Source organism: Athalia rosae, chromosome 1 (assembly GCF_917208135.1).
Source record: "Athalia rosae chromosome 1, iyAthRosa1.1, whole genome shotgun sequence".
NCBI lineage: Eukaryota > Metazoa > Arthropoda > Insecta > Hymenoptera > Athaliidae > Athalia > Athalia rosae.
Window position 1 is genome coordinate 12,422,633 of NC_064026.1, and position 16,600 is coordinate 12,439,232.

Below are 16,600 nucleotides of genomic sequence, written 5' to 3' on the forward strand. Positions count from 1 at the left end.
TCATATTTTGATGGAATCATTTCGTGTACGGAGAGTTATGGTCGCTTCTTTTTGATTAGGACAATGGTGCGGAGAAAAAGGCCAAGAACACGGCTCTTTCGGCATCGCTACAGAAAGTCTGCCGAGGATGCTCGGTGTTGATCAAACGTTGCGGGATCGACTCCGCTTTTTTCATTCGATGGAACGAAAACTCCGATGTACACGTCGTCGCGACAAAAGAAATCCCCTTATTGGCGCAACGCGAGGGAAAATCGAGCCAGGCGTTGTTTGAGCATTTTTAGCCAACGACGCTAGCGCGCAGCTAGGTATAACGCCAGCGATTACAGCCTTTTCCACGAAACCCCTGAACCATAATCATCCCGTACAGAGTTTGGCCCCTTTCGCCGGGAGTTTATAGGTATATATATAGCGAGTGTGCCGCGCACATTGCTCGGGATAAGCGCGTGCCCCACGGGAGCGTAATTTCGAACCGATCGTAACTCGTAGGGCATATCTGTCCGGCGTACATCCGGTACGTCAGATAAGGCACGGTAATGCTGCCCCGTCCCAACGTAGTAGGTATCACGCGACGCGCGTAGTTTTGCCCTTCCAGATTGATGGGGTTACGATTGCTTTTATCAATGTCAATTCCCTCTGCAGTGTTACGCGCGTACATCTCGTAATAGAGAACCTCAGCTACCACGCCCCGCATTACTTTGATTTTTTTTGCTGTGTGTTTTTTTTTTGTTTTTTGTTTTCTTCATTTCAAATTTAAGTTTACCTGTAGCGAAAGACGGTACAAATAATCGGGAGAATGATGTTGATGCTGCTGTTGATGCTGATGCAGATGGTGATGCGGATGGTGAATTTGATGTTGGTTGGAATGCGAATGTGGATGTAGATGCGGATGCGGATGCGGATGCGTATGCGGATGCGGATGCGTATGGGGGGTGTGTTGTTGTTGATGCGAATGTTGATGCGGGCGATGCGTGTAGTGGGGCTGGTACCAGCCATGGTTGTATCCATCCATCTCACTCTGACGTCACAATTTTATCACTTTTAATGTATCACCGTATATACCGCGAGGATAGCGAGTGTTCGCGACGTTACGTTGGTAAACATATCAATCACCCATCAACCCGACTCAGGCATCCGCACTTCTACCTCACTCACTGATGTTGCCGCCGACCCGCCATACGTTTTCGATGAACACTGATCACAAAATTATGATTCCCATTGTTTAAGCCAAAATGACGTATGGCGGCGAACGACGAATGGGTACGCGATTACGCCGACGATCACGGATTCCAAATTCTCCAAAAATATTATCTCGATTCGACTATTTTATTTTATTTTATTTTTTTTTTTTCTATCAAATCGCACGACTCGGAATCAAACGGAAATAAGTGGTATTGCACAAGACGAAGAGCGTACACCGACTAAGGTAATATCAAATCGTCGGAGATCAGAGTACCTATCCCTGTATCTTCCAACTACCCCCCACCCCCCGCTTTCTCATCCACCGGTCACCCTGTCGTGAATCCCCGTCACGCGAGTACAGCATCCCTAAGAGATTTGGACCGGTTATAGATTCTGCGTTCTTGTTCCTGGGGGGTCCACGGAATTCGACGGTGTCGCATAATCACATCTGAACCAGGGGGACAAGAGCTCGATGAATTTTTTCGTTTCTTAAAACCATCGCGAACTCGAGACGAAAGATTTTCTTTCCTTTTTTCGAATAAACGCGCGTTACAACGGGACTCTACTTCAACGTTGCACACCAATGATTTAGATTTTTGAGAATCTAAATTTTCATCTAATTTTGATTGATCCTCTCACTTTTCACTCGGACACACGATGGCGTCGCGAGCCCGGACATTTGTGATTGATTCGTGTTACTCGTTCACTTATTTATTATTTTTTTCAAATATCCTGGGCAACTTATATCCATAGAGTGCATGAAAATGCGTCATCGCAACTTCTGAATTCAGAGTATAAAGTACACATAGCTAAGCCCGATAATCCAAAACTTCGAACGCGACCCCCATGCACAAGGTGAAAACGGGTCTTGGATGAGGGCAGTGGGGAACAAGGCTAGTTCGAGGACGGGGAGCGTCGTTCGGTACGCTGGTTTTGGAGGGTATCTACGTAATCTTCAGGAATGAAAAAAAGATGTACGAAAGACATGCGACTCCTGGACCTTATACGATTTCGTACCTAAAACAAGTGTACGGTGGACTTTGACATTTCTTCGCTGAGCATACGAAGATTCATTTTGCGGAAAACGAAGCTGAGGATACGTTGTGAAAATTTGTTGCGGAAGCGGAAAGAAGAGAGAAAAAAATTTGAAAAAAAAAAAAAAAAAAAAATTAAAACAGCTAAAAGATTTTTTACCCATATTTCAGATCTCACTTTCTCGAATTTCTTTCTTCTTGGGCGACCTACAGCGAGTGTACTGCCGCAGTAATAAGTAATGACAGCCCCCCCAGCGCGCTGGCAAACACGGCATGGTTAAAGTGAAACGCTAAATTAAAAATATACACCCATTTCCGTTATACAGAGATGTTGGAAGGTGCCACTAAAACTCTATTCCCTCAGGCTCGCGAATTCTTTTTCTCCATTAGCCGCGGTATGTATCTCAGAAATTTGATAGCTCGGTGAATTGCGGTGCATTCCCATAAGCGTTCGAGGAAGAACGTTGATGTAACAATTTTCGACGGAGGTGGAATAGAAAGAATATCACCGGACCGAAGATTTGGTAAAAAAATATCGTTACGATCCGAGCGTCGAATTTTAGATCGATCGGCGAAGCCGCCTGAAAATATTCGAACGCGTTTCGTTGACGTTTCACTAATCTAATTGAGTGCTATACTTTAGTGTCAACATAATACGATACAGAATTGCTCAACCCGTGAACCGGCGGGGCGTTCGATAAATTTGAGAAAAAAGGTAAAAAGGGATGAGAAAGAGAAGAAAAATAATCACGATAAAAGAGGCGAGTACTTATGAGAGGGGAATTGAAAAAGAAACGAGGCGAGGGAAAGTAGAGTAGAAGAAAGACAACGTAGCTTCCCATCTGACAATGAAAACTCGGGGAAACAGAGTGTAGTCGATCGTAAATCCTCTATAGACCGGAGACTAACCAACGCATTTACGTTGTCGCGAAGGGGGGGGTGTGAGCGATCCTTTTGAATGCTCGAAGACACGACACGACGTCTGGAGCTTTGTGCAAAGAATAAGAAAAAGAAAGAGGATGATAAGAATAAGGAGAAAAAGAAAGGGTCAAGGCGAGGGCGATGAGTCTGAACGAGAATTCTTGTAATACCTGGTACAGCTATATCCACGTCTGTCGTACGTACGAAAGTCTCCCGGTGCTCGAGGGTAGGAGGAGAAAGAGGAGGAGGGCAGCCGAAAAGGGAATGGGGCTTGAACCTGGGCACGGCTTTCCAAGTATTTTCCAATTACGTCTTGCGGTAACAACGACGCTCCGTATCAGAGGGATGCGGTTCGCGGGTTGGGTAACACAAGCGTATAGTAGTGTAGTACGTGTACCAAGTTTGTTTAACCCCATTCTTTGGATACGCCTGTTTTCCTTTAATTCAATTCTTCTTCGGTGACACGGATTCTAAAAAAAAAAAAAGGAATAGGGGAACGCGCGGCAATATGGGGTACTTGGGGAATCTGTGAGAAAAAATAGCAAAACAAATTTTCTATCCAAAATGATCTCTGAGGTCCTTCTCGATCATTTTAAACAAATTTTTAGGGAATTTTTACGGTTCCCCATTTTTCTCCGCGTCCCCCTGAATGAAATAACGAAAACCAGGTAAAACACTGAGCATGGCATCGAAGCTTTCGAAATCTGACTCGCGCCAAGGGCATCGATTGCCGCTAAGGGCGCGGCACAGGTTCGGTTTGTTGGTCAGCAACGGTTTCCATGACCTAGAGAGCGTCACGTGAATTAACATTCGGTCCGGTGTATACGGTCGTCCTCGCGTTTGCCGCAGGTTTAAATACCCGAGGCAAAGGTGCGGGATAGGTGTAGTACGTTCAACGTGGAAAGGGGTGAGTCAGGAAGCGAAGGAAGCGAGGATCCGCGGGGTCTCTTTAAAAATTGAAATAAAGCTGGATGAAATCCAACGGTAAGCGACGGAGGAGCAGCTGCAGGTTGGCGGCAAGGAGTACGAGGAGCGAGAGAGCGAGCGAAATTCGAACGTAATTTTTTCCTTCTTTCGCGCGTAACGTCTTTGCCGGTCGGATCGTGACCCCCCAGCGACCGACCAACGGCCGTACACGGCTACTCGCGTTCATTGGTCATCCTCTGTAGAATCTGAAAATTTTACCCCCGCGGGTTCCTCGGTTCAGGGGGGGTCGAGACCCCGTCGGCGTCTACGTGGGGTCCGGATAGTTGCCGGGCGAGTTTTGAGACACTGTGAGAAGATACGTTGTGGTCGTCGGAAAGGATCACTTCCACGACTATACGCCGACGTTCATTCGGTTATTGCGCCCCCCGTCAACTCGTTTACGATCGGACTCCCGGTATCAAGGGGGTCCCGAAGGGTGAGACGCGCCGCGCACCCTGTACGACCGAAGAAACGACCCCCCCTCGGTTGCCACGAGGGGTACGTCGTCGCTGGACGTTTCCTTATTTTTATAATCCACATTCAGGGCATAAAAATAACAATGAAATGAAGACTTAAATAATCGTTCAAACGGTCAAACGGTCGTTCTCAGAGTTGAAAATTATCACGGAGTTGGAGTTCACGTGAAATTGTCAAAGTTCGCATAAACGGCACGTGGTCATAGGTATACGGAAGTCAATTTCGTAGCATTTGAGTCCAGGGGAGTCCGAGTACCGGAAAGGAAAGGTTCTCTAGAAAACTATCGGCTATGCAATTGTCGGTTGAAATATTCATGCGATGTATATTCTCTCGAATTGCGGAAGCTAAGGGGGTATCCTTCGAAGGTGAAAACCATTTGACGTATTGAATTTTTCTGGTTTTTGCTTTCGCTCACATTTCGAAATAAGTCGACACTTTTCTTGGGGTGACTTCCTTCCATTTTTTCACATAAAACAACAGAATTGCAGTTATGGAAAGCTTGGTGGAACGAAAGCGCGGTGCTTCATCTCCCGGTTTGTCGGTACGAAGAGAAGACCTAAAAGACGAAGCGATTCGAAGCCCCCGCGTGAATATTAATTCGCCACAGGGCAGACTAGGTCCGGTGTAAACTTTGCCGTTGAGAGTGTGTGTACGTGTAGTCCATAGTCACCTCTCTCCCGGGTCTACGGGATGCTTAAGTCTGCTTAGTTTCGCCGCCTTTGGTATATAGAACATCGACGTTTTGGTGCATAAGCTCTGTGCCGCCCGCAGTGGTTATTATGCCATTAACCTAATGAAGTTAGGTATAGAATAGCGGCGTTAGGAATGGACTACGAAGGGTCGGAGAGAGGTGGAAAACGGGGTTAAGAAGCAGAGGGATGAGAACGACAGGAAAAGGGAGGGGAAGCGCAAAGGGCCAGGCTGATTAAGCCCGCCGAGGTTATTACACCCGTTTCTGTACTCCCGATCCTTAATTAATAACAGCAGATAGTGGGTAAGATATATAAAGCGACAATACGGATATACGTAATCCTTGTTACCGCGAATATTGTATCGACATTTAAAATTTTCACATTTGTTATACGGCGGACAAAAGACCAGATCCGGCGAATCAATCGCACATTTGTGCGTACGATATTGATATATATCGCAACGTCGGTCAATTGTACGTAAAACTACATACGTACACACACACACACACACACGAATAGATGAATCGATTCGGCTGCGATTAAGCGTTACAGTACGACGCACACGACGTTGTACCAGAACCGGAGTTTTTACAGAATTAACTGAATTTAATTAAACGAAACAACCGTATCTATATACAGACATGAATGTATATTTAAATAAGAGAGTGCAGGGCAGGTAGAACAACCGATGCAATTAGTAAGATAAATAGAAGTGAGAGGGTGGTGTCTAGGATGAGGTGTATAATGTTTTGTGTGTGTTTACGAAGGTGCGCCTAATTGCTGCAGTAAAAGCGAACCCAGTGGAGAGGGATAGCTGCGTGTACGTACGTGCATTGTATGTACGCGTTTGAATGTAGACGGGTAGCTACCGGCCATTGCAGCAGTCGTAATTGTCTTTTGGTTCGTATAACGAGTGCCGTTGCCGATACGGTGCGGAATTCGAGCTGCTCCGGTGATGCGTTTCCAGTAAAGTTATAGCTGACGAAAGTTTAGCTCGAATAATAAACGACTGTATCGAGAGTCTTTCCCCATTGTGTGCAGCGGCACATTTCCACCCCTCACCCCCCCACTTTACCGACGGTTCTCCGCGCTCTTTACGATCCAGAATTCGTCCTCCTACGGCGCCTCGAAGAAACGATTCCTCCTTTTTTCTCCCCCCGGTTCCTTAGCACTCGTTCATTTTTATTTCCCAGTATATATGCTGGGGTACGAGCGAAAAACAACCCTTGCGAACCTGCAACGCCGCTCACCCACCCCCTAGCTGTAGCAACAGCAGCGGCGGCGGCGGCGGCATCAGCAGCGGCGGCAATAGCAGCGGAAACCGGTCCAACTTCAAGCAACGCCCCACCCTTACTACCATCACCCATTGATCATAAGGGCAAGGCTGACTGCTCTCCTTTTCCGAAGGGAGTTCTTTGCGTCCGGTGCGCTCGAGCGTGACGTGATTTGCTCAAAGCGGACCTTCGCTTTTATCGTCTGTAGCTACGTACACACACATACATGTATACGTGTGTACACTATTTTTTCAATGGGTGAAGCATGTATATCACATGTATGAATATATCTGCGCTGGTGTACGTGTGTACGTCTTCCGTCGTTACCCCCTCCCCCGGCCCTAACTACCGCGCTTCGCTCGAGAACCGAGTAGTAGAGTATTAAGATAATTCGGAAAAGTCGAAACGAGAAAGAGGGAGAGAGAGAGAGAGAGAGAGAGAGAGAGAGAGAGGGAGAGGGAGGAAAACCGGGGAGGAGGTAAACTATTACGGCCGCAGCTGTTGGGATGATGTTGAGGGAAACTTTAAATTGACCTCTTTAAATTTACCCTCTATTATTCGATCAAAAGAAAGGAGGAATAAGAATAATTGAAGGGGTACTGCAGGGTGTGTCGTTTTTGCAGGTGCAGCTAGGAACGTAGAGTTTCGGTGTAGAACTCGTAGAAAGTAAAGGGCGCGCTTATCGGTGGTTCGAGCTCTTTTATCAACTAACCTACCTTTGATTATATCCCACTCGCCTCCTCGTTTACGGATATACGAAGGTAGTTTGGAGTGAAAGGTTTCATACCACCGAACGTTTGCGTATACCTGTGCGTGTCGGATTAGCGCCGAGAAACCGCGGGACAGAAGTCCTGAGTAAAATGCGTGGCGAGTCCACGACGATCACCCCGATGAGAGAGAAATTTGATAACCGGACGTGAGAACATGGCGAATTATTTATTGGTTCCGATGTAATTTTCATCTATCGTTGATGTACGCACGCGAGTGTCCGATTATTTCCATGTACATTCGTTAACTCGGCCCATGTCAACCGACTTTCTCAATTTTTCATAAAATGACGAAACACTTCGGGACGCACTATAGGCTTATCGGAAACTCCTCGATCCAATCAACGAGAATTATATTGCATTTTCGTTTCATCACGTCACATCAGCGGTGGTCGAAACGACACCCCGCAGACCGTCCGTCTCCTCCTACCGGTAGAAGTGATGAAAAGAGAGAAAAAAACCCAAATGAAATAAAACAAAATGAAACAAAATAAAAATATCTCAACCTTGAGACGCCTTTGTCTGGCCTCTACTTCGCTCTCTAGATTCAAAAGCTGAGAGGAGCCTCTTGCAATTAATAATATTCGCGGTATACCGCAAACTTAGTGGTATCCGAACGGCAGCAAGAGCTCCTATTAAATTCAGTCTTCGCGTTACTATATTGTATCACACTATATCGATCTACTCAAATCCTTGAGCTATAAATTTCCTCGTCTCGTAGTTGCATCATTACATCATTCTGCTCCGTAATCATCAACATTTCCTGCACAAAATAAAAAAATAAGCAAAAGCCAACGGCAAAAAAACGTACGTCGAGTAGGTGAATTCCAGCAAGCGATCGGATGCGATTGATGCTGAAAATTTAACAGTAATTTCATCTTCCCTTTCGTTCGTCTCACCTGAGAATGATTCCACGACCTTGGTTTGGGACTCGACCTTGCGGTTGGCCCATTGCTGGTAGAACTAACGTTAGTGTTGAGCGCTGGCGTTGCTTTTGTGGAAGATTTGGGGGTTTTCGTTTGTCCTGCAACGGCGGCAGCGGCAGCGGCCACAGCGACGGCGGCAGGAGGCGACGCATTTTGTTGCGACAATTGCTGCGAGGACTGTTGCGTGGTTTGCCGTTGCGTCTGTTGCATAATCTGCTGTATAAGTTCCAATTGCTGTTTCGTTAAACCGTCGTTGTTTGCCCCGGGAGAAGTTGCCGACTGAAACGAAAACAATGCGAGCGAACGTTAGTCGGATAACGATCGTTATTTATCCACGGGTTTTTCAAATCATTGCAAAAAATGATGAAAATGACTACAATCGAACGGAGTCGATCGAAGGATGACTGAAATTCATCTCCTCGAGTTATGTCGTTGAGTTACTTCGGAAAATAGAGCTCGGCTTTCTCGAGGCTCGTTGATGGCGCCGTGCGCCATTTCTCTAGAGCAACATCGGTTTAGGTAATTGGATATATCTTTAGGTGAGCCTTGATCAGGTCTCGGGTTGCACCCGGGACGAAGCAATAACGAGATTGTCATTATAATAATATTGGCTCAATTGTAATTCGATAGCCGACTTTCCTATGAGTCTCCGGTCAAATCTGATTTCCTCAACCAAAAGTCCTCTACCTCTATCCCCTCCCCAGCCGCCGCTCGCTTTAACGCTACTTTTCCGCTATGATGTATCAAATTATATCGTAGATGAATACCCTGACAATGAGTCTACGACAACAAAACTTCCGGAATATTATCGTCTCTCGTCATCGCTGGGCAAAAGAAGAACAAAAATTAAAAAAAAAAAAAGAACGAAAGATCTGGACATCGAATTCGAGCAGCTGTATTGTATGGAACGGTTCCACTATCGTTCCCTACGTGTTCGTGCCCAAGTTGAACTCTGAATAATTTTCGAAGACTGAATTTTATCCACTCGTTAACCGAAGCACCGCGGGCGCAAGATGTACGACTATCATGCAGAGTCCGGAATAGTTTTCTTCCTCACTCTAGATAGTATCACGGATATATAGCATGTACCTATTTTTGCGCATATGGGCTACTGGAGAGGCGATTACGCGCAACGGATTACATGCAGTACGAGAGAAACATGAGATACATCGATTGAATATAGAGAGACTGTACGAGAAAAAGCAAATGGACGAGTACTAGTAGGTCACCGGGTGAATTTTGCTGCCGTAGAGTTTTATTTTGCAAACAATGTCCATTAGATTTTCAACGACTTTAGAGGAAATTTCGCGCGACTATTTAGAAAAAACAATAAAATAAACATTTCATTATTTCTTGATTAAATTATTTGGATTGTATTTATTTTTTGAGCTTGTCGAATACCAATATCTACGAATTTCCGCATTTGTATGAACATACATTATATGCGTACTTTTTGTCCGTTGAATGTCTTTATTCTTCATACCGCAGGGATTCAAAATTAACGACGTATCGACGTATTTCCAAGTGAATTTAGTCAGAGTCTCTCAATTTACATCGCGGTACGATGTCTACGTATATTTACACGTTGAATTAACGTGGTGTTACCGAAGCTTGATAATCGATAAAATAAAATGAAGCAGAAATTAGTTTTACGCTGTGATATTACGATCAGTCCGTTGAAACGTGGCAAGTGGTTGTATAATTGGTGTGCGTGGATATATCGTAGGTAGGTGCACGTGTTTTATTTGATACGTATATTAAAAATGGGTGTGGTAATTGAAATTCGGTTCGTTAATTACCAACGACGGTGAGGGAACGGGGGGTGGTTCACCGGTACGAGTATTTTATTAAAAACCTTCAATTCGTAATCCCTGCTGAAAAGTATAACTGAGGTAGGCGGTGATTCGCGGTCATTATATAAGCCTGGCCGTTCGAGTATCAAAATTGAAGAGGATTCATCCGCTCGTTCGTATCCATTCATCCATTCATCCGTTCACATCCATTTTCGCGGCTATGCGGGAGTGAATAAATCTTTGCTCTTTGAAGCGCGCGTGGGTATTAAAAAAAAAAAAATTCAATTATCATACTCGGATGAGGGAAACGCGACAAGTATTAGTTTTTTTTTTTCTCTCTTCCTTTCTTTTTTTTTCTGCCCGAAACTCTACGGTGGGTCCGGACGAAACGTATCGAAAAATGAATGTGAGTAAATAACATAAATTAATCAGTTACGATGATGAGAAAAATGAACACCGGAAAATCCGTGTTATACGTGTAAGGAATTTAACGGTCCGTCCCGTTTATAACCTACCCCATCGGGCGAAGATTACACAATTGAACATTTGATCTACACATCGTGACAAAGAACATGAACGAGGACTCTAACAAATTCGCACGCAACAAAAACTGCTATCTACCTATCCGGAGCCCGGATGTCCGCCGATCTATTTCCGTTTCTTTATTCCTTACTTTTTTCGCTCGCTTTATTCTTTCTTCACTTTGTTCCTTCCTTACTCGAGTCCCTCGTGTCTTTAAACTTTCTTTAGCGCGCCCTTCACCTTGCGACCGCGGATAAATATATTGTTACTTTTGTCTTCGTCCCTCCCAACACCTTTCGTACATAGCGACGGTTTTATTATTTAAAACGCGTCCTTTTACGACCTCTCGCCAACTTTATTCGACTCCCCACGCGAATATCGCTGCTTTCTCCGATACGAGAGCGACGCGAATATGATTCAATGTCGACCGATACGGCGGAGAATGAGGAGAAAAAAAAAAATCTCAACCATAATACATGTACCGTGCGGCATGAAATTCGAACGAGATATTTCACGCTCAAAATTATTCTGCATAACTATTCTACATTATAAAGTCTAGTGGAGAGGAGAGCTCGCGGATGGCGAGCTGCGACGTCGTCTTAAATTTTTACATAACGGGGAAAATAAGTGCCGCTGGCCATGGCCATGATGGTGCTCGCGGTGGTGGTGGTGCTGCTGGTGCTGGTGGTGCTGCTGCTGCCACGGGTGGTACGGACCGAGAAAAAGTTGACGGGAATCAAATGAAGCGAAAAGCCGCGCTGGAAAAAGATTTCTGAGCAAAGAAAATAAAGATGAAAAAGACGAAGTTGAAACGCGCCGAGAAAAAGAGACAAGCACGTAATTCTTCGTATTCGTATCGCGAAGCACACGAGTCTTTACTACGAAAATTTCCGACCTCATTCTTCATTTGAAACGACGAATCTCGCGAAACTTGTCACTCCGCTCTCGTTCTCTACGACATCGATATTGCGTCGGCTCGGATAATGCGCAACTATTCGGTACGGGCGCGTCATATCCACCGGTGGCTGAATCTCGTCAACTTTAAATCGCGCGGACGAAAAGAAATACGAAAGATTCGTGCGTGATGTTTTTAAATAGTTTTCGCCGAATCAATTCGTTAAATTTGGGATGAATTAGGTATTTCGGGGAGAGAAAGTAGCCCGAAAAAGTGTTCGCTGAAGATATCTCCCTCGACGCGCATATTTTCAAGAAAAACGTGAATTCTCATTTGAAACTTTTCTCCCTTATTCAGAGGGGCCCCTCCTTCATCCTGCGTCAATACCCATTTCCACACTCCATATACACAGAAGAGTATAGGCCAAGTCATAAGAACTTTACCTCCGCGGAGCTGATGACGTACTTCGAAATAACTTTTTCTCCTATCTTATCCATACGCGAGATGAAAACATCCACCGTTCACAGCCTCGGAGATCCTACGAATTCCTCGAATAATTATCGTGCATTTTTCAGATGGGGTGATATTACCTCCAATAATTCACCGTGCGACGCTGTTAATTGAACCGTGATCGGGGAACATTATCGGATCGCTGAAATTGAGAGCATTCATTTTCATTTTTCGATCGCAGTACAGGGGTAGGTTTTTCGGAATAAACGAAAGCGTCGCGTCTCAGACCTTCGGGTCGCATGCACTGTACGCGCGTACGTACCGCGTGTGTCGTTCGGCGCGAGCGAAGCTCCTTTAATCTCCGACCATTTTCCATTTTAATATTCCTTTTTCTTCCTCTCCTTATTGTTTTTCTCCCCCAACCGCCCTTATCCCACCCTCGTGCTATTCCGCGCCGTTAACGCCGTTGACGACGACGGCGAGAGGAAGACGTGGAAAATGACAACCGTTCTCAAGAGATGCTCCATTCGGGTTTAAACTGGCTAAATTGCCTGAATTAGGCCTTGGGGTGTATCTGAAGGGCGTGTCTAGGGGTATTTAGAAATTTTTGAAGATATACTCGTTTCCCCGAGTTCGATTGTAATATCGTTGAGCGTGTTCGAGGCGACGATTTTCGTCTCTATACTTCGTCCTCGTTGTACTGATTGTGAGCGAAAACAATTACGAAGAGCTCCGCACGGTTTTCAATGTGCTTTGTACCTATATGTATATCTATAGGTGTACACGCGTATAACTAAAAGTGTTGCGTTACGGAGGACCTCGTGTTTCGTTCGAACGCGTATGGGTTGAAAATTGAAAAATCTCCACTATTCACCCACGTGAAAATATAAAAACAATTTTTCACCGCAATTTTCAACGGCTCATTCCATTTCAGCGGCGTTGAAAATTTACGGTAACTTTTTACCGCGAATAAACAAAGTCATTATAAGGAATATTTTTTCTCACTCCGTTTTATCATCACTCTAATAAAATGAAAAGTATGATGAAAAATTGATCGTTCCCGGAACTCTGTGGTATTCTTTAGCAATTCCAGTCGAAATTCAACTTTTCAAGTGAAAAAAAGATGCGGTTTACAAACGCCAAGACGACGTATTTGGTGAACTTTTCCTTCGACAATTAGCGACAAAATAATCAACAATAATCGACCCAATTTTTACCCGAGTCGCCGGAAGTACAGCCATCGTGAAACTCTTCCCCCCCGCGTTTCTAGAGGGACCCATTTTGTTCTCGGACATTTTGGAAAATTATGATATCACGCTTCATCGATCTCTTCAAATATTTTCTTCGCAAAAACGACAATCGAAACGCCTGAATTTTATGCGGCACGTTGGTTTCGATGTTACCAACAAGGGTAGCAAAGGGAGGTGGTGGAGGGCGGAAAATGTGGATCCTTCCGCACCCGGGGTATACCTATTAAACCCTTGGTACCGAATCGTAGATGCGTTGTACGTATACGTACGTATAGGTACGTCCGAAGGACAAAGGGTCCGTGCAACGAAGCTTGTGGGTTGGCAGAGCGCGTGGTGGCATGTGCACGAAAACGGGATACCGTGGAGCGGGCGTGGGTATCGAGAGTGTAGGGAGGAGACGAGGACATCGGGGGTTGATCGCAGTGGCGCAAGCGAGTCACAAATCAAAGTCAGCGGGCGCGCAGTTGCCCTGGAAAGCGCGGAACGGAACGGAACGGGTTCGGAGCTACGAGATCCTGCAAACTATTTGTACCGAACCCACCTCCGCTGCATCCACCGACGCCAGTACCGTTCATTTGATATACAGCTAATTAGAGATCGAAATCTCGATTAGCAAAGCCACCCCTACGCTCCGACTGGACGCTACTCTCTAATCCTACGCTCCGCACCGACAAACGCGTGGCGAGGCGAGGCGAGGCGAGGCGAGGCGAGGCGAGGCGACGCAACGCCAACGCCTCCCGCTTTCGCGCTGCCAAGCAAAATTCCGAACGTAAAACGATAGCGACCGCGGAGGGTGACGGTGCAATATACGCAGTACGTATATATACGTACACACGCCCGCGTACGATGTGTATAGCGCTAGGGGGGTGGTGAGAGACGAGAGACGAGAGACGAGAAACGAGAAACGAGAACCCTTCCCTCGCCGTGCCAGGGGTTGTAAACTGTAACTAAACTGCAGAATAGTATCCCGTAAATTACGTAATATCACTCCGAAGGTGGCCAAACGTACACAGTTTTGATGGTGTCTGAGTAACATATATCACTCAGGATTACCGTTCGACAGCCGGACGGCACATACGAAGACTCGTTAAAACGAGAAACTGCTGAGACATAATTTTCTTCTTTTTTCTTTTCCCCATATATCCGGTATACGCCGTCGATTTGTTCCCACACTATTTTTTTTTTCTGCCTTCTACCCTGTTATTTATTTAATTCCTTTGTTATACTCATTACGATCGCCCGGCACAATATTCTGTACGTTATATTGCGGTATTCGATGGATTCGATGGACGTAAAAAAAATTGAAACGAGAAAATTAAATTTGAATTTCAAACGCTAGCTCTATACTCGTTGCGATATAGACGAAATAACTTCATTCGAGACAATTATTGACGATATCGAAATGGAATGTACGTAGAAATACGTACAGCCGAGATATCTTTCATTTGAACTTTTTCTATAGTTGATTCGTTGAATTATTCATTAAATTTTTTGTTTTCTCGTGCGCTGAACCGAATGTTTACACGGGTGATGGATCGCGGCTCGATAACGTTGGAAGATTAATTACGGGTTTCAACGAAGGGATGAAAGAAGACGAGACAGACGTTGGTGGAGAAATTTCTGGATTCCCGAGGCTCGGAGATCTCGGCTGCTTTTTACGAGGTTTAAACTAGCGAGCTCTCGCCGTCGACGTGTACAAACAGTCGGTTATACCTATCCGTGCCGCTACCCTGACTCGAACACCTGCGGGTTTTCATATGGCAAATTGCTAACGCCTCGATAAAGAGTGCTCTCGATTTATTCCCGTGGAATTTCTCGTCGCTGGGCACTACCCCCCCTCCCGCCCCCGTCGCTTTTAATCGCGGACGATTCGGTGCTTTGAAATTATGCCTAAATGGTCCGAGAAGCGCGGTGGCGCTGTATATATAGATATATATATACGTTATACACAATCTGGCCAGACTCCCAATTTGTCGAGAATTCAGTTTATGCTGGGCAAAGACCGCGCCAAATGGTCCTTTGTCATTTAAATACCACGCCAACTGGAACCACCGTTCACCACCCGCAATACCCCGAACCGTCAACTACAGGTTTCGAGAATCGCGTAGCTACGCCGCAGAGAAACAGCTCCTTTTTTCACCTGATATCGTTTACGGCCGTGCATCGTTTCCACATGAAAATCGAGGGGGCAAACATCTTGCCGATTCCCCCGCAGCCGACGATGTATCCGATATACGTATAAAATCGACCGATTATCGTGTCACCAGGAAATCGACGACGATTGAGAATTGAGCAAGTTTTACTGGGCGATCGCGAGCCGATTCAAAGTTACAAATTCGATATTACGGGGGCGTGGAGATCTTTTGATCAGAGATCGGTATGACATTAGCAATTCATATGGACGAGCGATCCGAACAAGGGAGTGAGATTTTTGAGGGTGAGTTTGAAAAAGGGAGAAACAAAGCTACGCAATGTCGTTCATTTCACGGACCTGATAGTTCATCAAGCACACACATATTGCCTGGGTAATAGAAAGCGAAGAAATAAAAAATGAACGAAACGAAATGGAAAAAAAGCGAATCAATACCGACAGGTGGAAATTGTTACCATTTCGCTAGAGCGACAATGGAGTTGGAGATCCAATATGAGCAAGGATGGGTAGTTTATTGGGAATAGGGAGTTAGGAGTCGAACTAGCAGGGGCAGGGGATGAAGGCAGAGCAAGATGGAAGGGAAAGGGTGGGTGGTTAGAAGAGCTTCCAATAGGAAGAATACTTCCGGTATCTATCAGAGAATACAAGCAGCTTACAGATTCCCTCGGGATATACCAAAGTAAGGAAAGAGCGGGAGGGTTCAGGTGGTATACTGGTGGGCGTACGGTTAGATTTATATACATATATACGTGGCTGTGTATCTACGTATATTATATATTTGTGTACGTATACCGAAGTTATGGGCGATGGAAAAGCTAATACCGTTATGGATCCCGAATGATAGGAACGTCTGACCATCTGAGACGTCGCTAATCGGATACTCGGAAGCCACTGTAACTTGAAAAATTTATTACATTTTAATAATATGAGGGGACAAAGAGCCGAATGCGAAATAATATCCGAAAGATGGGGAAAACAAGGTCAAATTTTTCGTCGGCTTGGTAATTTACCGGCGGTAGGAAAATGCCCGATAGATTATTACAATGTTCTGATACTTTTCACGCGGACGACCTAGCGCAAACGTACAGGGTGACGAATTTTTTAAGAACCACGTTGAATATTACTAACAAAGATTTGGAAAGGTGATGACCAGAATCCGAATGGATCAAATTTCAATCCGGACGGTGGTATTTGCAGTTTCTTCGCAGGTGACACACCGGTCACGGGAAGCTTTTCGACCTTTGACCAGGTGCGTTTTTGTGAAAACTATGAAAATTCAACTGCGACTGATTTTCAAGTATT

At 45.2% G+C, this 16,600-nt stretch overlaps 1 protein-coding gene across 11 annotated transcripts in view; it reads right to left on the minus strand.

The window, feature by feature from the left end:
- The window catches only part of LOC105687062 (mucin-4), a 198,626-nt gene that overhangs the window by 36,926 nt on the left and 145,100 nt on the right, over window positions 1-16,600 (minus strand). For all 11 annotated transcript variants that reach the window (XM_048648935.1, XM_048648929.1, XM_048648930.1 and 8 more), the window contains one exon: window positions 8,210-8,515. In XM_048648935.1, coding sequence (XP_048504892.1) covers window positions 8,210-8,515 — 306 coding nt within the window. The remainder of the gene's footprint in view (window positions 1-8,209; window positions 8,516-16,600) is intronic.